This window comes from Crotalus tigris, unplaced genomic scaffold (assembly GCF_016545835.1).
Source record: "Crotalus tigris isolate CLP2741 ecotype Arizona unplaced genomic scaffold, ASM1654583v1 scf7180000017737.1785205, whole genome shotgun sequence".
Classification (NCBI taxonomy): Eukaryota; Metazoa; Chordata; class Lepidosauria; order Squamata; family Viperidae; genus Crotalus; species Crotalus tigris.
Genome location: NW_024096603.1, coordinates 799,110 through 825,452, shown reverse-complemented (window position 1 = coordinate 825,452; position 26,343 = coordinate 799,110). Strand labels below are relative to the sequence as shown.

Genomic DNA, 26,343 nt, shown 5'->3' with positions numbered 1-26,343 from the left:
TTTTTTTTTTTCTTTTGTTCTCCATCTTTCACTCCAAGGGGAATCCTCCTAAAGCTCAGGCCTACCCAGAAGGCCCTTGGAATCGTTTTCCAGTACCACCCCCAATCATCCACTGCGGGCAACCACAGAACATCTTTGGAAAAGAGAGACAGAGCCTGGTGCCTAGACTTATCCAGTTATTAAGCCAAACTGCATGTACAGACCAGTATCTGTTCCCCTTCATGACATGATTGTTTTTGTAAACACCATAACCAACCTTTCAACTGCTGTTTAAAATGCTCTGTAGTACACTCTAGTTCAGTTTAAAAAATATTGTGAACATAAATGCCCAAATGACAGTATTTCCTCTTTTTAAAAATTAAATTGATGTCGTGGTTTCAATCTGCATGTTACACCATCAAGTGGTCTCAAGGTTCCCATATCTAGAATTTTAAAGCTCTGTGGTGGAGCCAGCTCAAATTCAAACCTCTGCAGAAATTTGGCCATCAGCACTTTAGCTTCCATCTTGCATGAAAACAAAACAAACAAAAGAAGAAAGAATTAATATATTTTTTTAAAAAACACACACACATTTTGACTTCATTCAGAGACTGATCATTAGCTTCCTTTACCCCTTACTGTTGGCCATGTTAGTTGGGACTGCTAAGACCTTCACCAACATCTGGAATGTCATAGATTTCAATGCCTGCTCAAATCTTTCAGTCTTTTTATTTATCAAATAAATACTTTTTAGATTTTGAGCTCTTCCATAATTTTTCATTACATGTGCAGTTTTTAAAAACCCTAATTCAAAAACTGAAGAGATGCATGTTAATATGGTCATGAGAACAAATTAGGATTCCAAGAGCAGCTGTAATCAAAGCTTCAATGATTAAGTCCATTCAAAACAGAAATTGAGACTCACAGAAAAATGAAACAGATAATTTTTTACAACTTTATTCATTCACATTCCCTTTGTTTCTTTAAAAGGACTACAGAACCTGGGGAATGAGGCAAAGGAAAGCACATTGCAATACCTATACTCCTTATTTAGTGACCATAATTGATGACTGCACTTTCCTTTTCCCCACTCCCCTGGAAATGGTCACCTCAGTGCAGGATATCTGGCTGGCAGCTGCTGACATTTAATGACTAATAGGTTTCACACCTTCAGTTTTTCTTTGCCTCCTAAAGATTTCACTTCAACTTCCCTACTCCATCACTCTGTGGAATGGTTCCCCTGGCACTGGTATAATTAGCAAGAAACCAATTCTATCTACATTCACTGAAGAGGCAGGGATTACAAGAGAGTAAGCAGGCACTCAATGGAAGATACACACTGAAAGGAATGTGGTGGCATCAGCAGACCTGACTGCATTACACAAACAGCCCATTATGTGCCTATTTACTCTCTTGTAACCCCTCCTTCTCCAATCTCTCTGCTCTGCACTTTTTGGGAGAAAAGTTAGGCACAATGCAGATGCATAGAGATTGATTTTTTTTTCTTTTCCACCCCTTGCAAAGAAAAGATTAGTGAGGAAAAGATTACAACATAATTAACAGGCACAAATGGGGAATAAACAGGATTGTTTATGTAGTGCACTTGCAACTCCCAACCAAAGTGTGGTTGGGACTACCAGAGCCACCACATTCCTTTAAATGTGTATTCCCCATAATATGCCTTCTTACTCTCTTGTAATCCCTTCCTCTTCAACCTTTCCACTCTGCAAGGGAATGGGGAGAAAACCCCGGTCAGGCAGAAGATATGTACTGACTGTAATGGCACTCATCTGACAGACATTATGAAGTTTGCAAATTAGGGCATTGGTTGTAAAGTTAGTTTTTTCAACACTGTCATAATTTTGAATGGTCTCTGAAGGAGGGAGTCAGTAAGCAAGGTCTACCTGTGTTTTATGATATAATATTTTGTATTTTATGATGTAATGCTTTCAAGGTATGCTGTATTACTTTTCCCAGATAGCTCCGGGAGTATGACTAAAGATGGAAAGATGATTCTCTTCCTTGTGGTTAATTTAATGGAACTTTTTCAGGCAGCAACTGGACTTTCTTGCTTTTCTTTGAAGACATTTTGCTTCTCATCCAAGAAGCTTCTTCAGCTCTGACTGGATGGTGGGGAATAGAAGGAATTATATTCCTTAATTTAATGGAATTTAATTTCTTCTTTCCCACAAATGTACTTAAAATAAATATAAATAATCCTTCCTACCTTAATGACTACAATTGGGACCAGCAGCAATGTTGCTAAGCTATATGGCCATTAAGAGTGACATCACGTGACAGTGATGGGCTTACAACTTAATGTTTGCTGAGGTCATTAAGCAAATCACCTGCAGTCATTAAACATCACATGATCACAACTTGCAATTGTATTACCAGCTTCTCCATTGTAGCAAGCCAGCTGTGAAGAGTGCAAATGGTAATCACATAACTGGGGGATTCTGTGATGGTTATAAATGCCTACTGCTTGTGAAGCCTCTGAATCTCAATCATGTGATCACAGGACCACTGTAATGGTTGTATGTGCAAATATTGGATGTAAATTTACTTTTTCAGCACTGTCATAATGTTGAACAGTCATAAAACAGGGCAGTCATTAAATAACAACTATCTGTAACTAAGAATAATTATATCCAATTGTTCATCCCAGCTGATGTTTAATCAATTTCACTAATCTAAAACTGCAATGACTAAGAAGTTTCCAGCATGAGGATACAATTTTAATGCAATGTTCATAGAACATAGCAGATTTTCTCATAAAATGTTTAATTAAAAATTTATGTGACCATCTTAAGCCAAACTCTGGGATATTCATAGCCCAAGGATAAAACAATATATACCATCAGTGACATAAAACAGTAATACAAACAAAACAAATCAAAAACAAACCATGCCCAGTACTAGCACCACAGCTACATTTTTTGATGCAACTGTGAAACCTTCTGATTTGCCCATTGCTAATTTTACCCTATATAAATATGTTGAATATAAAGCAAGACCTATCTCCTTAATCATTCTTCAAAGTGATGAAAATTTAAGGAACAGAAAAAATGAATTTAAAGATTAGATAGTGTAGCTTTTATAGCATTACTTCACCAGTTTTGCTACATAACAAGAGGCATTTTGGAGGGGGTAAGTGTAGTTTAAGGCAAAATAGATATGTTAATCCTAGGGGAGAGTGAACCCACCTATTTTAGCTGCTCTATTTTGGCATTAAGATCTTGGAAGGCACTAGAGCAGTGGTTCTTAATCTTCCTAATGCCGCGACCCCTGCGGACAGGGGCAGGAGGAGGGGCAGGGTTTGCTCGCTCTCATTCTCTCTCTCTCTCTCTCACTCACTTTTTCTTTTTCTCTCTCTGGTACGCGCACTCCGCCTCCTCTCTTGCGGCTGGAGTGTGTGCCAGGCAGGCCGAGGGTGCACGCGGGCCGTCGCCCAGCAACCACCTCGGCCAGGGAGCACCGCGCATGCGTGGCACCGCCCCATGCACCAGCCAAGGTGGAGCTGGTGAGGCGCCGCCGCCTGCAATTTCATCATGCGGAGGGCCACGCCTCCCCCTCCGCCTGCATGCCCGCCCGCCCTCGACTGCGGTGCTCCATGCCGTGGTGCTTCTGCGTCATGATCGGCCGCCTCAGCAGCAGCAGAAGCAGGAGCGCCCGCCTCCTTGCCGCCCTCCTGCCCCTCACCTCGCTCCACGCGGTCCACCCCTCCTCCTCCGCCAGCACCTGGCCTTGCCGTCCAACCTCGCCGGACCCCAGTCTCAGCGCCAGCATGGACGGACCCACCACCTGGAGACGGATAGAGGAGCGGTGTCTCGGTTCCTAAGACCATCGGAAATATGTGTTTTCCGATGGTCTTAGGCGACCCCTGTGAAAGGGTCATTCGATCAAGAGCATATGCAACTTCTCCACTTATCTTTTAAAAGGAACAAGTACTAGTACTGGAATAAGCATTCTTAATGCAAGTATCTTACTCACCTGAGCAAATAGCTGTCCAATACATGAACGAGGTCCCAGCGAAAATGGGAAATAGGAAAAATAAGGTCTAGAAGAAACCACATGAAGCAGCTTAATTTGCAGTTTTAGGAAATGCGAGATATTTTTTCTATGCTATAAAAAGCTTTTTTGTTAAACCGCCTTCTGATTAAATAAAGAACAACAGATTGGTTCAGGATTTTTTTCCCTAGACATTTAGCTATACCATTACTGTATGTGTCAGAATGTTATCAATACTGACATTTACTTGTAATTTTAAGAGATGAACAAGCCCCTAAAATTAATTTCCATCAGTAATTCTTAAATAACTAGTAAAACACACATCCCAAAGTTATTCACCAACATAGATGTGGAACATCTGGTATAACAGGGACAATTATCATAAATGGTCCTACTATGTCAAAAGACTTGTACATGTCTTCATCAAGCTCCAGCAGACAGCATCAAATGATTACATTAAACAAAGGATGACTCTTATCACTTATGCAGGAAAGGCATGTTTACTGAAGAATGTTAGAGCAATCTATTTGAAAATCCCTCCTTTCGCTACAGAAGGTTTATGGTATTTTCTGCTTGACTTTGAAAATAATTAGATTTGTATACAAAAGTTTCTAATAATTTTATAACATTTCAAACATTCAGATTAAAGAATTTTAAACACAGAGATCACCTTGATTTGCCTTTGCTAAATCGATCAGGATCAAAGGTCAGAGCATCCTTGAAGTATCTTTCCATGCGTCCCATGATATAGGTACTGAACTATTAAGGGAAGAGAAAGATCGGCAGAGATAAATGTAAAGCCACCTGAAAACAACTGGGGCTGTTCACAGGTATGGGCAAATTCATATTTTAATGAATTTCTAATGCTTGCCTTTGGATTAACCTTAAACAAATCCTTGCTGCTATTTTAATTTCAGGATTAGGTGATTATTTTGTCCTTGGAAACTCTGTATGTCTGTCTGTCTGTATGTGTGTGTGTATAAATAAACAAACTCACAAATAAATCATAGCACTATTCAAATATCTGAAAGCAATAGCAATAGCAATTAGACTTATATACCACTTCATAGTGCTTTACAGCCCTCTCTAAGTGATTAACAGAATCAGCATATTGCCCCCAACAATCTGGGTCCTCATTTTACTGATCTCGGAAGGATGGAAAGCTGAGTCAACCTTGAGCTGGTGAGGATTGAACTCCTGGCAGTCAGCAGAATTAGCCTGAAATACTGCATTCTAACCATTGCAACACCAAGGCTCTTCACTGTGAAAGGAAGTCACACCGAAGAGGTCAAGGTTGTCCTCTACAGAATGTAGGACATGGGTTTGCATTATAGAAAGGGAAATTCCAGTTAAATACTGAGAAAAAAATTCAGTACTGAGGCAGTTTAGCAGTGGAATCAATAATTCAGAGCAGTTAGTTATGGCCTCCCTTTTACTAGATGTATTCAAAGGTGACTAGACAACCACCCCTTCAGTAAGCCATGAGCTGGATTCAATGTTCTATGGATTTGAGCCTAAGTTAGATATAAGATCCATTTTGACATTAGTGGACAATTGACCAATCATCTATCCATTCATAACATTTGCTTTCTATTCTTGATCATTCAAGTGGAATATATGACAAAGACTCCATGAACTCACAAATAGAGTGGTATTTGCTGGAATGTCAATTCCTTCAATTACATTTTTCTTCTCTGTCCAGCGCATAGTGCCTGGAACTGGTGGGTATAACCGTAGGATTTCTTTGTGAACCTGTAAATAAGAGCCAGCTTTTCTTTTAATAGTTGGTATGATATTGCAGAAAGATTATATATATCACTTTTCACTAAAAGTAATCTGAAGGCCAGATAAAATTCAATAAATGGAATCATGAAAAATTATAAGAATTAAAACCATCAAACTACAGAAACACATTAAATGATATACATTCAGCTCCAAACCTGGGCAAGTTGGTACAGGTAGTTTTCACTTAATGTCCACTTACTCAGCGACCATTTGAAGTTACAATGGCATGGAACAAGGGGAATTTATGACCAATCATCACAGTTGCACTGTGGTCGTCTGATTGTGATTTGGGTGCTTGGCAACCTGCTCACTATTATGTCCCGGGGTCCTGCAGTCATATACTCACCATTTGCAACCATTGCTGCCAGCTTCCAATAAGCAAAATCAATGGGAAATCCAGCAAGAGATCGCAAATGGATCTCTCTCTTTTTTTTTTTGAAAATGGTGTGAGTCGAAGCAAATAATCACAGGTTTTTTACACATTGCATCATATGATATATTCTAAAGCAAACAAGCACTAAGATGGATCAGCACATGTGCCATGGAAAATCCATGTCACCATGTTGAGGAATTCTTCTTAACCGATCAGAAATGTCATCCCTCAACTTGCCGTGTAAAGAAGTTTCATTTGTGTTGTGATTGTCTATGGATGTCTTCTAAGCCTGAAAAGTGGGAGCACCATTCAGGCAGTTTTGGATCTTTGAACATAAACAATATGTCAGGGAGCCAATTTAGTGCTGGGGTCAAGGTGCTGGGCTTGGAATGAAGAGACCGAGAACTCTAAACCTGCCTGACATATAAAGGCTGGCTGGGTGACTTTGGGCCAGTCCTTCTCTCTCGCTCCAACTCATTTCACAGGGTGGTTGTTGAAGGGAAATTGAAGACAGGAGCATTACTTGCACTACCTTGAGCGGCATAAAATAAAGGTGGGATATATATCTAACAATAATAAATAAGAATTTTTTTTTTCTATTTAGGCTGTTATCACCTTCTTGTTTCCTCTCTACTTTAAGAGCTGCTGCACCGACCAACCTTCTTCCTAACAAGATGGGCATAGAAATAAAACCAGCCTTTGGAAAGAAATGATTGGTGCTTTTCAGTCTCTCGTCTCTAGTATTAAATTAAAAAAAAATGGAATCTGCCTTCTCTTTCTGGATTATCAGAGCCAAGTAAAGAAAAAAGGAGCAGAACATGAATGGCAAGAGTGTGCATCACCCATAGTAAATGAATATATTAGTTACAATTATAACATCATCATAAATTACCGCATAGTAATACATTTTTGAATTCTATACATAGCAGTAGGTGGTCTTGACTAAGAATTGCCCTACTCCTATTGTTTCTGCCCACTTGGCCTATTTGAATTGGGTGTGCTCCAGGTTCTCCCTGGTAAATTTACTCATCTGACAGAACCTAAGACTTCAATGTTTCCATAAAGCCCTTAAAATGTGGTCCCAGGCCTAGGGTAAATGTGTTTAGAGATGAGGGAGTCATCGTGCTTTGCTTTAATGGTTATTTTTAGTCCAGGCTGTCTTATTTCGTTTTATATTTTTAATTGTTGTAATTTATTACTATATTTGTTAAGCTGCCTAGGGTCCACCGGAGTGGGCACCTACCTTAAATTTAAATCATAATCATAATAATCATAAAAATAATGTCCCAATATAAGAAGAGTCCAGTAATTTGTATACCTGACATTCTAAGCAAAAATAGTATACTGTATGTATTGTTTTAAAGATGAGCCCTGGGTGCTAAGATTTCACATTGTAATTAGATGTTCTTACAGAAATTTCACAGCATCAAAATCCCAGAATGCCTTTGTCATGGCATTTAATGATGCCAAGAGCCATTTCTACAAAAAAAAAATTCAGAAATAAATTTATCACTCTTACTATCAGGACACAAGCACAGGGAGGTGGGGTCAGAAACTTGGGTTATCTGTAGGTTTATTATTCAAGTGTACCTGTGATAAATATTCCAGTTTCCTGAGATCTTCATAGACAATGTCCCTCTTCACACCAATGACTTCATCGACTTCTGCCTGAAGTCTAAAATGCAATGACAGAAAAAAACTTGGTTTAGCCAAAACCCATTGACTAATTGCGAATGTAGATAATGCTTTATTTGATGAGACTAGCAGTTATTTATAATTAAACTATTTGTTTTCATTGTTGTATATAGCCTGGAGTCTCATGACTGGGGTGGTCTGCATATACAGTAAGTAGGCAAGTGAATAAATACCTGCATATGCACCACCCACTTTCAAGATTCAAAACAGTTAATTACCTCCATAGTTCTGTGCCACCATGCAGAGGGCAGGAATGCATAAGAACAAAGCCAAACAGATCTCCCTTGGAGCTACCTATGATCCAGATTCCAAATTCTGATGGTCAGGGCCCTCCAATGGTCACATGACTAAGCTTTGGGCATTGGGATGCCTTTACAGCCGTTTGCAACCTCCCATGGTCATGTGACTGCATTTTATGATGGATTTGCTTCTAGGTTTTGGCAAAAGTGTACCTATATCAAATCATTACTTGGCTTAAGAACTGGGGTATTCACTAAATGACTATGGCAAACACTTTGTAACTGCAGGGTTCAATTAATATCCATTATGAAAAGGTTGCAAAATTGGGCTGGTCATGAGAATCACCTGCTTTATGTCAAAGACTATATGTACATACACTAACAAAAAAGTACACAAGCCAGATTTACATATTCACATATCTTTTCCTTTATTTTATAAGGGACCACTTTAAAGTCTGCTGGGATTGGGATTCCCAACTACAGCATAAGATAAGACCAGGAATGCTAACCTCTTTTCTTAACATATACTTATCCAGATGCCTAGCACCTGAACTATGCTATCTTTTCTTTGCTACCATTTATAGTCCAAACTACATTTTCTTTTCTGCTGGCTCTTTTTTAGATTCCTCCTTTGACTTCAGCTGCCTTAGGCTTCTTCTTGTTTTTTTTTTTCCTGGTCATGTATTGTCTGCTTTCCAGCTCTTTCAGCCACTGCTTCCATAGTTCATATTCCCATCCCAATGCTTTTCACTCCAGTTTAGCATCACCTTCAGACACAAATGCCTCCCCTTGTTTTCCTGTCTATCTTCTTGGGTTTCTTATACTTTCAAAATCGGCATGCCAGATTGCTGGTGATTTTAACTCCCCCCCCCTTTTGTTCTATCACTGGAAATACGGTAGGCCAGATAGTCAATTTTACATGCCTACCTGACATCAGACCTTTACAGAGGAAAAAAAAAACCACTGACAGTTTTTATGTTCTAGGACACTTCATCCTTCCACAGGTATGTACCCAATAGTTCTATTGCTGATGAAGATGATGTCTTTCCAAATATAGTCAATTTCTGTCAGAATCCAATCATATTTCATCTTTAATTATCAAATATAGAAACTCCCAATTCTGCCTTCTTTGGATTCTGCCATAAGAGGGAGAGAAGGGGGAGAACAAAAGGGCTTTATGGCCCTCACTTCCTTCAGTAGACTTCAAAGAGCTGAATGCTGAATGTGTGTTTATTGTAACCTATTGTAACCTCAAAGCGTTAACACCAGAGAACATTAGCATTAACAAAGAAGAGTATTTGCCTTTCATGTAGTTATCTGAAGTCTCCATCCAGACGGAAGAAAGAAGAAACGGGGTGGAATTGTGATACTTGAAACTATCACTGGAAGGGGGGTTGATTGGGTGGGACTACTGGGGAACCCCTTAAAACCTTGAATGGGAGAGCTTGGACCCCAAGTCCTGTCTAGCATGCCTGCAACCATTTTCTCTTAATAAAGGATTCCTGTTGGAAGAACTATTCCAAGAGTTCTGTCTTCTTAAGATGCAAAGTGGGGTGGGTCCTTACATTAGACAGGACTTGCAAAATTAATCCACCTGGAAGGTAGACCCTTGCCGGGGGATTTTGCAAAAATTTACCATGTCAGACAACGAAGCAAGAGAGGGAGAAAACTCCCTGGAAAGAGAGCCGCTGACCCAGTTGGAACCTTGCCAGATGTTGGGATCCGAGAGGCCAGATTTCTCAGAAGAAGAAGTGGTGGAGACACAGGACCACAAGCCTCGCTGGTCGATGGGCGTTGGAAAGAAAAGCGAGTGGGGAAAGGAATCAAGAAAAGTGACCCTGAGACGGGGGACCAAGCAACCAGAATGGAAGCAGGAGATGGAGAAATCCCTGCACGCAAGTGAAGAGGGAGGAAGCTGTATGCCGTACTCAGACTGGATCCTAGAGAGAGCTATTGACCTGATGAAGAGAACTCTCAGCTCCCTAGGAGAGGAGATTCCTGAGCCCTACGCCCGCCCCAGTTCCTGGAGCCACAAAGGGAGAGACACCGAGGGGGACGTGGAACCTGCAACCCCAGGGACATTTACTGATCCAGGAGCTCCCACCCCCTACCGGACCCAAGATGGAAATCTGGACGGAAGACACTACCACCCACAATGGAGGCACCGATCCATTCCAAGACGTCCACCGTTGGAGGTGAAATTCAAAGGGGAGCCAACACGCTTGGGGTTTTTCCTAACCCAAGTCCTCAGCTACATGGAGGAATATGGGCAGGACATCCCCAGCGACAAAGCCCGCATCCGGATCGTGCAATCTGCCCTGGATGGACCAGCTGCAGATTGGGTGGTGAACCTGCATGACTCCAATGCCCCAGAACTCAGTAACTTCAACCGTTTCATGTCCTCTTTGAGAAGACGATTTGAAGACCCCCTGGCTGATCGCAAAGCCCGTGAAAGAATAACAACGATGAGGCAGGGCAAACGCCCAGTGGCTGAGTATACACAAGAATTCCGAGCCATTGCCAGCAAACTGAATTGGCCAGAAGACATCCTCCTTGGCCGTTTCAAAGACGGACTAAACTATGATCTATATGATGCTTGCCTGCCCCGAGGAGACCCACATCGACTTGAGGAATGGTACGTCTTGGCAGAGGAAGCAGAGATCGACATATTGAAGAGGCATCGCCGAGGAAAACAATGGAGCCGCCCCCCGCCTGAGCTGACACACCAACCGGTGAAATCATCGGATACAGCCAAGAAGCAGATGGGGTGTTTCAAGTGCGGAAGAGAAGGGCATCGAGCTGTAGAATGCCGCTCAAAGGCCCCCCAGCACAACCCAGACAGATCCCCAATCAACAAACCCAGAGGGTATTCAGCTAAGCCAAAAGAAACAGCCATGAAAATGATGGAAATTGCAGAAACCCCCACCTCTGCTCACCAAGGGGAAAGAACTCCAGCCTACACCACAGGGACGGTGGATGCCTCAGATGACAGCTCGGAAGGCGAACCCCTGGTAAGTGGACGCATCACACCCATCTTCAAAACAGTGACTATATTAATCCCCCCCATGCCCGAAGCTGTGAAGGTGAAAGCCTTAATAGACTCTGGCTGCACCCGCTGCCTCATTAGCCCAACACTAGTGGGGAATCTGGGCATCCCATCCAGGAGACTGGAACAACCAATCTCATTTGGCCAGCTAGATGGATCCATAGCAGGGGGGGTGCCAGCTACCCTAGCCACTCTGCCAATACACCTCTCCCTGGGCAACCATGAAGAGGACTTAACGTTTGTGGTGACCCCAGGTATGGAATGCCCAATGATTCTAGGGATGGAATGGTTGAAAAAATGGAACCCCTGGGTAAATTGGAGGACGACAGAAATCAAATTCCCGAAGGGGGACCCTATGGACTTAAAACCCCAAGAGAGGCTACCAGAATCAAGAATAGAAAAAGCATCCATAGGAGAGGAAAAAAGATTAACAGAAATACCAGAGGAATATAGGGACCTTGCTGAAGTCTTCAGTGAGGAGAGGGCGAATGAGCTTCCCCCCCACCGACCCACAGACTGTACCATTGAATTCAAGCCTGGGGCAAAACTCCCGAAACCCAGATTATACTCCATGAGCCCAAAGGAGAAGGAGGAAATGGAAAGATTTATAAAAAAAAACCTGGAGAGAGGTTTCATTGAACCAGCTAAGCCTAAAGTGGCTGCCCCGGTCCTTTTTAGAGAGAAGAAGGATGGCTCTTTACGTTTATGCGTGGATTATAGGGCCCTGAACACAATCAGTGAAAGCAACCTATACCCGCTGCCCCTCATGAAAGACATGCTGTCACACCTATCGAAAGGGAAAATTTTTTCTAAACTAGACTTAAGGGAAGCTTACTATCGCGTGAGAATCAAGGAAGGGGACGAATGGAAGACTGCATTTAACTGCCCCATGGGGTGCTATCAATTCAAAGTCTTGCCATTTGGATTACAAGGGGGCCCTGCAGTCTTTATGCAATTAATCAATGACGTTCTAAGGGAGCACCTGTTTAAGGGGGTCCTTGTTTACTTGGACGACATTCTTATCTTTACCGAAACAAAAGAAGAACACGTCAAACTTGTCAGAGCGGTTTTAAAGAAGCTGCGAGCCGCTCACCTATATGCCAAACTCTCAAAATGCGAATTCCACCAGGAAAGGATAGACTACCTAGGCTATCGCATATCCCCACAGGGCATTGAAATGGACCCAGAGAAGGTCAGAGCAGTATTAGAATGGGCACCACCCCACACAAGAAAGCAACTACAAAGTTTCCTGGGCTTTGCAAATTTTTACCGCCAATTCATCCCCTCATTTGCACAGATAGCCTTGCCCCTCACCAACTTACTAAAAACGAAGGGAACATCCTCAGTAAAACCTAGCCAGCCACTAACATGGACAATGGAGTGCCAAGCAGCGTTTGAGAGACTAAAGAGACTTTTTTCTGCCGAACCAGTACTAAGGCACCCAGACATGGACAAGCCCTTCATAATACAGGCAGATGCAAGTGATGTGGCAGTGGGGGCTGTGCTATTACAAGAAAATGATGATGCAGTATTGCAACCCTGTGCATATACATCCAAGAAACTCACGGAAACAGAACAGCGCTGGCCCGTATGGGAGAAGGAGGCTTATGGGATACGTTGGGCATTACTCACATGGCGACAGTTCCTGGAAGGCAACAAAATCCCCTTCCAGGTGTGGACTGATCACAAAAATTTAGAAGCCCTGAAAACTTCCAGGAAACTCAATCCCAAACAAGCCCGCTGGTCCCAGCATTTTCACCAATTCCAATTTAAGCTCAAACATTTACCAGGAAGAAAGAACTTCCTGGCAGATGCACTATCTCGCATGCCCCAATATAACAGCGCACGAACCACAGACTCTAGACCAATAATGGCAGAGTCACAACTGGCAGCACCAGTAACCACAAGAACCCAAGCCAAATTAAAACCACAACTGGACAGCCAAACTGGAATTGAATTCAGAAAAAGTTTGGAAACAGATGATTGGTTCCAGAAAAACAAAAATGTGTGCACAATGAGAGACGGGTTGCCTTGGATAGGGGAAAAGTTATATATACCAACAACTCAAAGAGTAATTTTCATGCACCTTTGCCATGACACAAAATCAGCAGGGCATTTTGGATTTGTAAAAACTTTACATTTAATTAAACGGCAATTTTGGTGGCCATCCATGAAAAAGGACATTGAAAGTTATATAGCCAGTTGTCCAAAATGTGCCACGGCAAAGAGGTTGCAAGGGAAAGTGCCAGGACTATTGCAAACAGTGGCAAGTCCCTCAGCCCCCTGGAGAGAAATAGCCATGGATTTTATAGTGGAATTGCCAGAAAGCAATGGGAATACTGTGGTCTGGACGGTCACGGACTTGTTTTCCAAACAGGTGCACTTTATCCCTTGCCAAAAGATTCCCACTGCAAAAGCCTTAGCAAAACTTTTCATCCAACACATTTACAGATTGCATGGGGCACCCCAACGCATCATCTCTGACAGGGGGGTGCAATTTACGTCTGCATTTTGGAAGGAATTTTTATCCCTCTTAGGAACCACTCAGGGACTGACATCTAGCCACCACCCTCAGGGAAATGGGGGGGCTGAAAAAATGAACTCAGTACTTAAGCAATATTTAAGATGTTTTCTTAGTTTCCAGCAGACCGAGTGGGCGGACTTACTCCCTTTTGCAGAAGTTGCCTACAATAATGCAGTCCACTCCAGCACAGGTTACACTCCTTTTCAAATAGCCACCGGTCAAAGTTTCAACCCCATGCCAGAATTAACCCCAAACGAACCAACGATCCCCTCGCTGAAAGAATGGATGGAAAAATTACAAAACACCTGGCCAATAGTCAGAAAAGCACTAGATGAAGCTAGGCAGGCTTACAAAACACAAGCCGATAAAAAAAGGGTTGAGCCTACACCATTCATTATAGGAGAAATGGTGTACTTATCTACAAAATACCTAAAGTCCCTACAGCCCTGTAAAAAACTTGGACCAAAATATATAGGACCTTTTCCAATTAAAAGAATCATAAATCCAGTAACAGTAGAATTAGAATTACCCAAAAATCTCAGGCAAATACACCCAATTTTTCATTGCAGCTTGCTGAAAAGAGAGCATCAGTCACCTCTACGGCCAAAAATCCCCCCCCCACCACCTCCAATCATGGTGGAGGGTGAACAACACTTCGAAATAAAGGAAGTCCTTGACTCTAGGAGATATCATGGAGCAACTCAGTACCTAGTTGCCTGGAAACACCTCCCTCCCTCACAAAATGAGTGGGTCCATAAACGTCATGTCAGAGCCCCGAAGCTATTGAAGAAGTTTCACACAGAGTATCCTAACAAGCCTGACTAAATTTTATACTTGTGTTTTCTTTCAGGTGGATCTCTCTTATTTTTAAGAGGGGCCGGATGTCAGAATCCAATCATATTTCATCTTTAATTATCAAATATAGAAACTCCCAATTCTGCCTTCTTTGGATTCTGCCATAAGAGGGAGAGAAGGGGGAGAACAAAGGGGCTTTATGGCCCTCACTTCCTTCAGTAGACTTCAAAGAGCTGAATGCTGAATGTGTGTTTATTGTAACCTATTGTAACCTCAAAGCGTTAACACCAGAGAACATTAGCATTAACAAAGAAGAGTATTTGCCTTTCATGTAGTTATCTGAAGTCTCCATCCAGACGGAAGAAAGAAGAAACGGGGTGGAATTGTGATACTTGAAACTATCACTGGGAAGGGGGGTTGATTGGGTGGGACTACTGGGGAACCCCTTAAAACCTTGAATGGGAGAGCTTGGACCCCAAGTCCTGTCTAGCATGCCTGCAACCATTTTCTCTTAATAAAGGATTCCTGTTGGAAGAACTATTCCAAGAGTTCTGTCTTCTTAAGATGCAAAGTGGGGTAAATCACAACAATCAGAAAGCAAAGCATATATACTATGAAAGGAGTATGGGGACTCTAAATGAGCCAAAGGGCAGTCTGAATTGGCCCCAAACATTTAAAAAAACCTTCAGCCTGGGAAGAAATATAATCACATGTAAGTTCAGAAAAATAAACAGTATAACAATATACTTACTTTGTAACTATTTCTGGGTGCCGTGCTAATTCCATGATAGTAAAAGATAACTGATTGGCAGTGGTATCGTGACCTATGGAAAATAACAATTTATTAACTGAAAAAATACAGTGATAGCTTAAAATAATCAAATTATAACCATAGCCCAACTTAAAATATTTCCAGTGGAGTGACAACAATATTGCCAGGAATCGTGAGTTTATGACATTAATAACACAATCTCGTACCCCCAAAATTATGTTAAAGTAGTGTTAAGAGTAAAAACAGACTCAGAGGCAAAGAACCACCACTACCCCAGACTCTTTAAAAATATAACTATAAATGTCCAACTTTATTAATCAATATTTATAGAATGTGACCAGAGAAAAGCCATCCATCAGTGATCCCACATATTAAAACAGATGCCAGCAGGTTTTTGCTTGTTTATTCTAAGAGAGAATAACAAAATGACATAAAATATACACAAACAGTTCAGTAAGCTTTTGAGTAAACAAGTCTTTCCTGGGCTACAGAGTAGCAAAGCTATCCAATCAACATCTCCCTTACAGGATCTATTTGAGCAGCTGCAACTCAGTAGCCAGGAAGAAAAATGAGAATTCAGTGAGCCTACTCCAAGCTCTATACAGCACCAGCATTTGCACGATGGCACAAGATCGCAGGATGGTGTAGTTGATATGGGAGCAACCTGTATGTGAAGTGCCTACGGTTTTCAGCAACCTAATTTTAAGTATGAATGCCTTTACATTTATCTGAAATTTAAAACACCTAAGCAAAATTCAGAAAGCTGGCTATTGATGCTTGTTTCCCTGACAAGGTAAGAATCTGTTCGGTTCAGTATAGCTATGTGCATCCCAACTTCCCTTCCAGAATAAGCAAGATTATGCAAAAGTACAGAGAACGAGAAAGAAATAGAAAGCCAAAGAAATTAAATCATAAGAAAAGGAAACAGCTTGATCTAGTTTGCACCAACACTTCTCCATACCTTTCTAGCTTAGCAAACTATCCTTGCTTTCATAAAATCCATGTAGCTTCAGGCACTATTGTGCCACTTTATAATTCTTTTTACTCTGTTCCAAGCAAATTTCAAATCTTCCTCTACATCCATCTCCCATTAATTTTTGTTGGGAGGTTAATCTATTATCCTTAGGCAAATCATTAACATTTTGGTCCTGGTGTCAGCAAAAAGTCTGTCAAGGATTCCCAGAATTTCATAGCAATGTCTTGTTTTAACTGTTGTCAAACAAACCAAAATGTACTCCTTCCTTTTGCTTATAGCAATCTTGATCTTTAATTCATTCAGATGTTATTGTAGATTAGATCTCTCTGCATTTTTTCTTTTACCCATCCAAAGGTTTTTGAGACTTTAGTAAAGAGGTCCCTAACTTTTTTGGCTACCAGGGACCGGTTCCGTGGAGAGAGGTTTTTCTGTGGCGCAGAGGGGGCGTTGTTTTGTGTGCTGCCTGCATCCCACGGATGGGTTTTGCTTGTTTGTGCAGACCAGTTGCTGGCATGCTGCGGCCCGGTACATTTAGTAAACTTTTTTGGTAAATCTACTAAAGTGTCATTATCCAGGTCTTTCTCTTGGCTTATCATTTATATTTGCACTTTAACTGTCATCTCTATCTTATAATTCACATTTCTTTTTTATTTTCCAATATTTCAAAAAAAAATTTTTTGCATCTTTAAATTTGCAAGCTTATCATTAATTTTTCTTTTATTCTGAATAAATGATTTGACCCCAGTCAGTCATTACAGCTTTGATTAACTGGGGCTTCCAAATTGTGCTTTTTAGTAAGTTAGAGACACTGAAGAACAACTTAGTTGAACCTGTACCACATGCAGCATTTCTGCTTACATTAAGAGTAGTAAAGTCCAACCAAAGTCCAGTTTTTATCCCAAGCAAGTCTACTTTGCAAGCCAACTGCTGTCCATATCTCACCAATTCAGAAGCATTTACAGTGTACTGGCATACTCTTGGAAGACATTTTTCTTGTTAAATTGGGATAGCTGTAAATTGAAAAGGTACTAGATTTACAAACCTGCAACAAAAAAGGTGAGAAAGTTGTCTATCATATTTTCATCGTCAGATTCCTCCTGATCTGTCACAGACAAGAAAGTAACAGAAGAAAGCATTATACCTCTACTAAAGGATATTAATACAAGTTCTGCAGCATTTAAAAAATACCTACCTTGGAAGTATAATTGGGCTACTCAAAGAAATATCAGATGAACAAAAGGGAAGAGATATTAAAGATATTAGAGAATGCATAAAACCAGTTCTATTTATTATTCTAATTTCTATTCTAATTCCAGATGCAAGACACACAAGCAGAAAATAATTCTCAAAATATTTTATAAAAATGCAATCTTATTAAATTTCATTTTGACATTTTTAATGAAAAATTTAATTAAACTATACAATATAAATACACTCATAGTCTTAAAAAGTTCATTTTAAGATTTTGAAAAATCTAGTGAAGAAACACTACAGTAATTTTCTTGTTTGCATTGTCATAATGACTCTCTTTGATTAACTGAACTTTTGAAAATAAAGGACACTCCCTCTCTTCAATTGGTTCAAAAATTGAAGGTTTTTATTATCTAATTAATAATCTTCATAAACATTTCTTGGGAAATTGTGTGATCAAGCTTCTGAAAGTAAACCAAAGCAGAACAAACAGAAAGAGTTATCTGTAGTTTTGACATGCATTTATATCTAGAGGCAAAAACATTGCAGGATGGCAATGACATCTACATTTGATATCAAGTTGGAAAAGTAGTATGTAAACAATTCTGCACTAGGCAAAACAATACATATTTCTATTTCCTTAAAGGTATGAAAAAGTGAGAAAGTATATAATAGGGTTTTTTTTTCTTCCGCTTAGAGTTTATAACTGCTGGTTGCTTCTTTGTGTGATCTCTCCTATTTGCATTTTGAATTTTCTTTATAACTTTACTTTGGTCCGAACATTGTTGTTTGGTTAACTGTCTTTCAAAGAAAAAATTCTCAGGATATAATCCATCCATAAAATGGGTTTCTTCCAAAGAAGTATTGTTTGGGAACCTGTGGCACAGCATCTGTCAGCTTCTAGAACACAGGTGTCAAACTTGCCATTTCACGTGACATATTGCAACGTATCATGACTCTTTTTGCATTGCCAGCAATGAGGTGGGCATGGCTTCAGTATGATGAAACCGGCCCGTGGGAGGCAGTTTGACACCCTGTTCTAGAATGTGAACCCAATGCACTGTGGGTTTCTGTAGAAAATTGAAATTACTATAAAATATTAATCTAATCAAAGTGGCAAATGCATAGTTATTAAGCTTCTTCCAGAAAACAATTGTATACCTGCACTCTTCAATATCTGAGTGAGAATATCTAATGGGACAGGTTCTTCATTCTGGATGGCCTTGAGCCTTTGTGTGATACACTCCTTTCCAGTGCAACGCAGCAATCTGACACTTTCACGAATCTCCTGCACCTCTTTTCTATTCCTCGGCAGGTACTAAGCAAATAACAAAAATCGTCATAAGAAGGAGAGCTTTCTTTTAACATTATTATTAAGAGATTGTCAGCATGAATGGTTATTGCTAAAGTCTAAATCAGTGTTTCTCAACCTTGACAATTTTAAGGCATGTGGACTTCAACTTCCAGAATTCTGGGAGTTGAAGTCCACGTGCCTTAAAATTGTCAAGGTTGAGAAACACTGGTCTAAATACATGGTTAAATTCTAGTTAAGGAAAAACAGCCCACAATTCCTACAAAATATTATCAGAAGTAGTGCTTACATTACAGAACTTTGTAAATATATCATTTTAATACGGGTTGGGGATTTGTAGACCTGAACATATAAATTTTTCTTGTACACAATTTTTTACACTTTGTTTTCTTGTTCTTTGTTTCTTATTAGGTATGTCCAAAGCACTCAGCATGCAAACTGTTTTGTGCATAGATCAGGTATTTCTTTCAGTGTTTCTCAACCTTGACAATTTTAAGGCATGTGGACTTCAACTCCCAGAATTCCAATGCTGGCTGTGGAATTCTGGGAGTTGAAGTCCACATGCCTTAAAATTGTCAAGGTTGAGAAACACTGTTAGATAGTCCATGCCTGGACCAATCATACATAATTAATTCAGATACATTTTCAGTCCAGCCAGATCCTATTTCACACTCATTATGCAACTTAGCTCTCTCAGCAAGGCTATAAATCTGGGAAAAGGAAAGCTGCTTCATTGAGCTTCTCAGCCGGAACTTGACACTCTTGCAGTTCTGATCTCATATCCTCTCCTACTCCATAAATATACAAAAGCACACACTTACAGTAACAGTATAACAGAGTTGGAAGGGACTTTTGAGATCTTCTATTCCAACCCCCTCTTCAGCAAAAGACCCTATACCATTCAAGACAAATGGCTGTCTAATCTCTTCTTAAAAATCTCCAGTGAGGGAACGCCCACAACTTCTGGAGGCTAGCCATTCCACCGATTAATTGTTCTCATTGTGAGGAAATTTCTCTTTAGTTCTAGGTAGGATCTGTCACTGATAATTTTCCAAATGTTACTTCTTGTCTGGCCTTCAGGTACTTTGAAGAATACGTTAATTCCCCTCCTCTGTGGCAGTCCCTGAAATATTGGAAGACTGCTATTTTTAATTATATACCTTCAATCATGAACTTATCATGTTTTACTACAGCACAGCTAGCCTGATTTCTCCAAGGTGCCACCCCTCCCCCCCAGATGTGCCTCCCTAGCCAGCAAAGTCAACACTTGGTGTTACAGAACTGTTAGTGTAATTGCATAGACTGTCAGCTTCACCACTCAGCAAGGAACAGAAGAAAACAACCTGCTCAAACAACACAGAGAACAATATTTTTGGGCTCCCACTGCTGCAATTGCTGATTGGAGACTTATGGCATTTGCATTATGAACAGCTAAAGGCCAAAATAATGAGTAAAGGCCACCATCTACTTTTGACCAACAACAGGACAGCTTTGAAAAGAGGAAGAGAAAAGTCTATGCTGACCTGGAAAAATGGATTTCGTTCCTTGCTCACCCCTTTCATGACCATGGAAACTGCATGAGGAAAAGGTGTTTTATCACAGTGTAGCGTGTTTAGTTCCAGGCCAAATGCCACCTGATAATATTGAGAAAAATGAGCAGAATGAGAAATCTTTGTTTATAGTTCTTGCTTCTGAGAATGGCAACTGTAGATAGCACTAGCTCAATACAGTAATGTAAAACTCTGCAACTAAGCAAAGGATATAGAAAAAACAAGCTCTAAGTATAATATGGCATGCATTTTTTTATGAATAGCGCCTAGCTATGCTTTAACTAATTGTAAAGCCATACTCAGATAAAACTACCTAGTGAAGTAAAACATGAATTTTCCCAAGCTCTTTGCTTTTTTGTGAAACATGTTATGACAAAACCCTTCTGATTATGGCCATGTGCTGGCATCTGCATTACAGATATTTTCTTCTTTTACTGGGAGCAAGGAATTTATTTGCCTTTGCAATGATGTCCAGGGCCAACCGTCTGAGCAGGTTCATCATATCCACTTCAGTCTCTCCATCTGCTTTTTCATTCAGCACTTTCATGAGGTCTTCTGCTTGGTCATTAAAGATCTCCATCAAACCAATCAAGTAACTGTGCAACGAAAGATACGTTGCTTTCAAAACAGCTTTTTCTTGTGTACAAAAAAATAGATTTATAAATTAAGTCAAGAGAGACACTACAGTATAACCCATTAGGAAAAATGTACACTATAATTACACATATACTTCAGGTTTATTAAATATCCTTATGTCCATTAAATAAACTAATAAAAGAATATCTCCTATCTACCCTCCTATCACATACATGTATTCCGAATATTCACATAGTTTTAAACATTATATAGAAACAGAAGAATACAGTATGAGAATAAAATAAATTTCACTGCATAATCAGAATTATGTACAGTAATTAATTCTATTTGAAATGATACTTCTTAAAAATAGCTTATTCCAAGAAATTTTCCCCTTTACTTTCGACTGAATGCTGGATCCATAATTCTTCGCTGTTTGTGCCAATGATTATAGTCAAGATCAGTTGCCAAACCATTCCCTAAAAATCTGAAAAAGGAGAGGGGGGAAAAATTATGTATTACTTTTCAGCCAGTTTCAATAACCTATTCTGCCCACAAAATCATGCTTGGGGAAAAAAGAGTGTGCCAAGGAGTTTAATTTCTCTCTTACATGCTGGCTTCCTTTTAGCATAATCTGGCAAACTAAGGTTAACATTAACTGGAAATCATGGTATGTACAGTAGTAAGACCTCTGCTAAAAATTCCAATTTGATGGTAGTGGATGTCAATGGAAATAATAATTTATTAAACTTGTACACTGCTTAACTCTTAATGACTCAGGGTGGCTCACAATAATCAAAGAAATTACAATAAAATTAATTAAAATAAAGATAAAAGATCTTTATCTCAATTTATTTCATTCCAATTCAGGAACAGAAAGAATCTTGGTGGACAATACATGCTAAAAGTTTCAATTAAAAATAAGACTTGAATACATTTTGATTCAACATGGTCAGATGCTGCTGACTGTGACAATCTTCTATAGTGCCTTACTGATCTAATATTTAGAGGCTTAGACTGTCTGTTTAGGGCCTTGGTTTCATCTTATTGTTTGGTGAAATTTTTCAGGTAAATCAGCACTTCAGAGTTTGTTGTCATCAATATATTAATTCATATTGAGATTGGATAGTAATTTTCATCGAAGATTTTTGCTATAGGTGAAATATATTTACAGAGTAATCTTGGGAATTAGGTTTTCCTGATCAACCATTAATGCATTTTAATATGTCATATATTATTTTGCTTTAGCTTACCTTACACCAAACATATTGTAAAGTCGGCCATATATCCTTGCATCCTTTGAATACTGTGATGACATCAGATATTCCTAAAATTAAATTCCTCTGTTCAGTCCTCTACTGAGTATGTTTAATGTTGTTATATCAATCTTAACAATAAATTTTTGGAGAGTATATATAGAAGTTTAAGGAGAATTGTGAGTCCTTTTTATTGTCTCAGGTTTGGATACAGTATTAATATATATATTTGAAATGAAGTGAGGAGTACGAATACTTTGTTAATACTGCTAAAATCCATGCACCCTCTCAAAACCTCATGTACCCTCCTCAAGCAGTGCCTCTCATGCATCCCTCTGAACTCACCTTGACCCTCTCCACCCTTCTCTCGCACTCTCCCCGAGCTGCACCCACAAACCCTGCACCTCTGGTGCACCCTCATAGACTCCCCTCCATCCTTCCCAACCCATACAATCTTGCACAGCCTCCCTCGCCCGCACTGCCTTTTGTACACCTTTTACACCCTCATGTACCTCCCTGACCCTCATCACATCATTCCTGTGCCTCCTGAACCCGATGCACTCTTGCTGTGCCTCCCAAACTACAGTACATCTCTTGCACACTCTATGTGGCACTTTCACTGACTTCGGTTGTGAGAAGCTGGCAGGAATTTGCCTCGCCTAACAGGGGATTCAGTTAACAGTGACAATCCTGACTGCAGAGTACTTATGCCTGTTATATCAGTTTTGAAGCAAACTGCAAAAGAATGCTCAATTTTCACATACCTTTACTCCTTCAGGACTTAATATTATTAATGAGACTCTATGAAAAGCATTAAAACGTATAACTGGTCCATATTTCTCAGCCCTATGAATGCAAAAATGTTAGTTAACTTAATTTTTTTAGCATTTATATAGTTACAAATCCTGAAACACTAAATTACATCACATTCAAGTATTGTTTCTTTAAGAATGATAATTTCTAGTATTCTATTTTTTATTAATACTGGTAGTCCTCAACTTACGTCTACAACTGAACCCAAAATTTCTATTGCTAAGCAAGATGGTTGCTAAATGAATTTTGCCCCATTTTACGACCTTTCCTGCTACATCTGTTAACTGGATCACCACAGTTATTAATAGTAATACAGTTGCTAAGTGAAACTGGCTTCTCTAGTGACTTTGCTTGTCAGAAGATCACAAAAGGTGATCACATGACCCAGGACACTGCAACTGTCATAAGTATAAGTAGCCAAGTTTCTGAATTTTGATCACATGACTACAGGGATGCTGCAACAATTGTGTGAAAAATGATCATAAACCACTTTTTTCAGTGCCACTGTAACTTCAAACGGTCACTAAATGAACTGTTGTTAAGTCGAGATACCTGTATTTCATTTTATCAGAAGATTATTGGTTATGGTTTTCCTAAATTACTATTTTTATAAATTTAGATTTAAAATACCTAACAAATCCAAATGGAGGCTTAGGACTCAAAATACAGGCAACTGAGATCTATGAAGCAGCAATATAGATTTCAATTACTGTAATTCAAAATAGCTACTTTCAAGCCATGTGATCTTTCAAAAAACTTACCACTTCAGAAAGAGATCATGTATCAGTTCCTTGTTCTTCACCATTCTCCAGAAGATTGGCAAGTGACCGAAGAAAAAACTGTAACATTTGAAAAAAAACCCAGGTTTTTAAATGTGCACATTACCACCCAAAAACAAAATACCATAAGAGAAGGGAGGACAAAATGGAGATTGCTGTTGAGTTCCATAAGGCAATTTCACAGTAAAATGCATAGCAAGGCATGCATGGTTCAATTTTCTTTCACTGAAAAAGATGGAACTGCAGGCAAGCAGATTTACATGGGGAGGAACCCCAGGAAAAAGAGTGCAAACAATAAAGCTCATGTTAGAGCTGCATGAAGATGCATGCCATCTCCAGAAGTCAAGAAAGAATACAAAAAACAGGTTCTGTCACCAGACAATGGTACATAATAGGTAACAACATTTGCTAAAGAAATTTATTCAAATCAGTTCCTAAAATATGCTGCTTTTGAATCGCTTTGTGTCTAACAATACAAATTGTGATAGCTCTTGCTTTATGAATGACCAGCTCCAGCTCCAGCAAATTCCTTGCTGCGTGAATTTAAACAGAACTCTCAACTACTGGATTTGTCTGGAGAGTTCTATGCCATGGCGTTTTCAACTAAGAATCTACCACATGGATTCAGGAAGTAATTTCTGATCAGAAGAGTAAAAGGTGAAATAGAAGCTTATATCAGAAAAAAAAAAAATCCAGTGAGTTACAGTGAAAGCTTCCAAACAAAAAAAGACTGATTAGAATAAGTATTGAACTCCAATTTGCCTTATTTCTTCTTAATGGATTTTCCTAATGCATAAGGAAAAATATAGAATAATTGCTAAAAAAAATACAAGAGACTTTCAAATGGAAAATATTGGTTTTGCATATATGAGTTATGGTATGGACTAAGCATATTTGTTGTAAGTCACAGTTGTTGGATTCACGCGTCATATATACCACAGGGATTAGTTTACAAATTTTCAAGGACTACATTCACTCAAGAGACCAAGCAAAACAAAACAAATGACTTAGTGGAGTAATAATAATAATAATAATAATAATAATAATAATAATAATAATAATAATAATAATAAAGATGGAAGGGACCTTGGAGGTCATCTAGTCCAACCCACTGCTCAGGCAGGAAACCCTATACTATTTCAGACAAATGGCTGTCCAGTTTCTTCTTAAAAACTTCCAGTGTTGAAGCATTCACAGCTTCTGGAGGGAGGTTGTTCCACTGATTAATTGTTCTGTCAGGAAATCTCTCTTTAGTTCTAGATTGCTTCTCTCTTTGGTTAGTTTCCATCCAATGCTTCTTGTCCTGCCTTCAGGTATTTTGGAGAATAGCTTGACTCCCTCTTCTTTGTGGCAGCCCCTGAGATATTGGAACACTGCTATCAAGTCACCCCTCTTCATTAGACTAGACATACCCAATTCCAGCAACTGTTCCTTGTATGTTTTAGTCTCCAGATCATCTTTGTTGCTCTTCTCTGTACTTTTTCTAGAGTCTCAGCATCTTTTTTACATCGTGATGACCAAAAGACATTTGAGGCCAGCCTAATGTCTTCCAGCAGATTAATATTGGTTATTAAAATGTACAAAAGAAAAAAAAGTGGGAAAAATGAGTGGGGGGGGTGCAGAAATAGAGTAACTCTAGTCTAGGGAGACCATAAAGATACAGAGAAAAGTGATGTGGATGAATCTTGCTTCTGGATTTTCAATAAAGGAGAATATTTGTAGCTCAGGATTTAAAATGAGGGGTCTTTGATGTTCTCTGAGCTTGGTTGTTTTTTTTTTTTGCAGACGTTTTATTAGCAAACTAGGTAACATCATCAATGGTAGGGGCTAGCACTGCATAACAAAATAACATAATCACAGAGTTGGAAGGGACCTTAGAGGTCTTCTAGTCCAATCCCCCCCTGCTCAGGCAGGAGATCCTATAGTGGCTGTCGAGACTCTTCTTAAAAGCCTCCAGCGATGGAGCAACCCCAAGTTCTGAAGCCATTCCACCGTTTGGTTAATGAAACGTCTGCAAGAAAACAACCATGCTCAGAGAGCACCAAGAACCCCTCCGGATTTTCAATTATTGACGTGACAGTAGTGCACAGCGCGCAACTCTTGAATTACCGCAGCCGACTACAGGTTGCCAGCCAGCCGATCCATCGGAGGGAGTCCGCCTTTCCGAGCACGTACAGGGAGCATATTTCAAAGGCTTTGGGGGATGAATGAGCCTCAGCCTTGCCGTCCACAGCTGCTCTTACCTCGCCCTTGGAGCGCCGGGGATGTGATCGTATTTTATATGAACTACTTTAATGTAGCAACAGTAGAGGCCCAACATCAAAAGGGGGACAGCCAGCAACAGTTGCCAAAAGGTCCACATCGCTTCCATAATAGACTGCGAATCCGTCTTGAGACAACACAGAGACAAACGCATTACCGATTGTGCGCTGGTTTGCCCCCTTCCCAGGACGGGAGCTCTGTGGGACGGGCGGAGACCCCAAGAAGAGCCTTATGTAACGTCATGTGGTGGTAACGCCTAAAAGGGAGGCGTCAAAGTCAATCTCGAAGTCTGACCTTAGCGATTTTAAGATGTGTGACTTCAACTCCCAGAATTCCGCAGCCAATATGGATGATTGAGGAATTCTGGAAGTTGAAGTCCACAATCTTTAAAGAGGCTGAGGTTGCGAAC

At 39.9% G+C, this 26,343-nt stretch overlaps 1 protein-coding gene across 3 annotated transcripts; it reads right to left on the bottom strand.

Moving 5' to 3' along the window:
• On the bottom strand, positions 1 to 26,343 carry LOC120306446 (cholesterol 24-hydroxylase). Of its 3 annotated transcripts, none has more exons than XM_039339709.1 (16): positions 26,092 to 26,343; positions 23,655 to 23,732; positions 22,845 to 22,926; positions 22,078 to 22,151; positions 21,225 to 21,311; positions 20,706 to 20,844; positions 20,222 to 20,332; positions 18,548 to 18,704; positions 17,238 to 17,297; positions 15,199 to 15,271; positions 7,739 to 7,823; positions 5,632 to 5,742; positions 4,661 to 4,749; positions 3,973 to 4,039; positions 3,682 to 3,783; positions 1 to 504 (listed from the first exon to the last, which is right to left on the bottom strand). In XM_039339709.1, the coding sequence occupies exons 1-16, from the start codon at positions 26,175 to 26,177 to the stop codon at positions 352 to 354; spliced, it is 1,554 nt and encodes a 517-aa protein (XP_039195643.1). In that variant the 5' UTR covers positions 26,178 to 26,343; the 3' UTR covers positions 1 to 351. The 3 variants fall into 3 exon arrangements, with proteins under 3 accessions (XP_039195643.1, XP_039195642.1, XP_039195644.1); XM_039339708.1 differs by having other exon boundaries at positions 25,916 to 26,342; XM_039339710.1 differs by lacking the exon at positions 3,682 to 3,783 and having other exon boundaries at positions 25,916 to 26,337.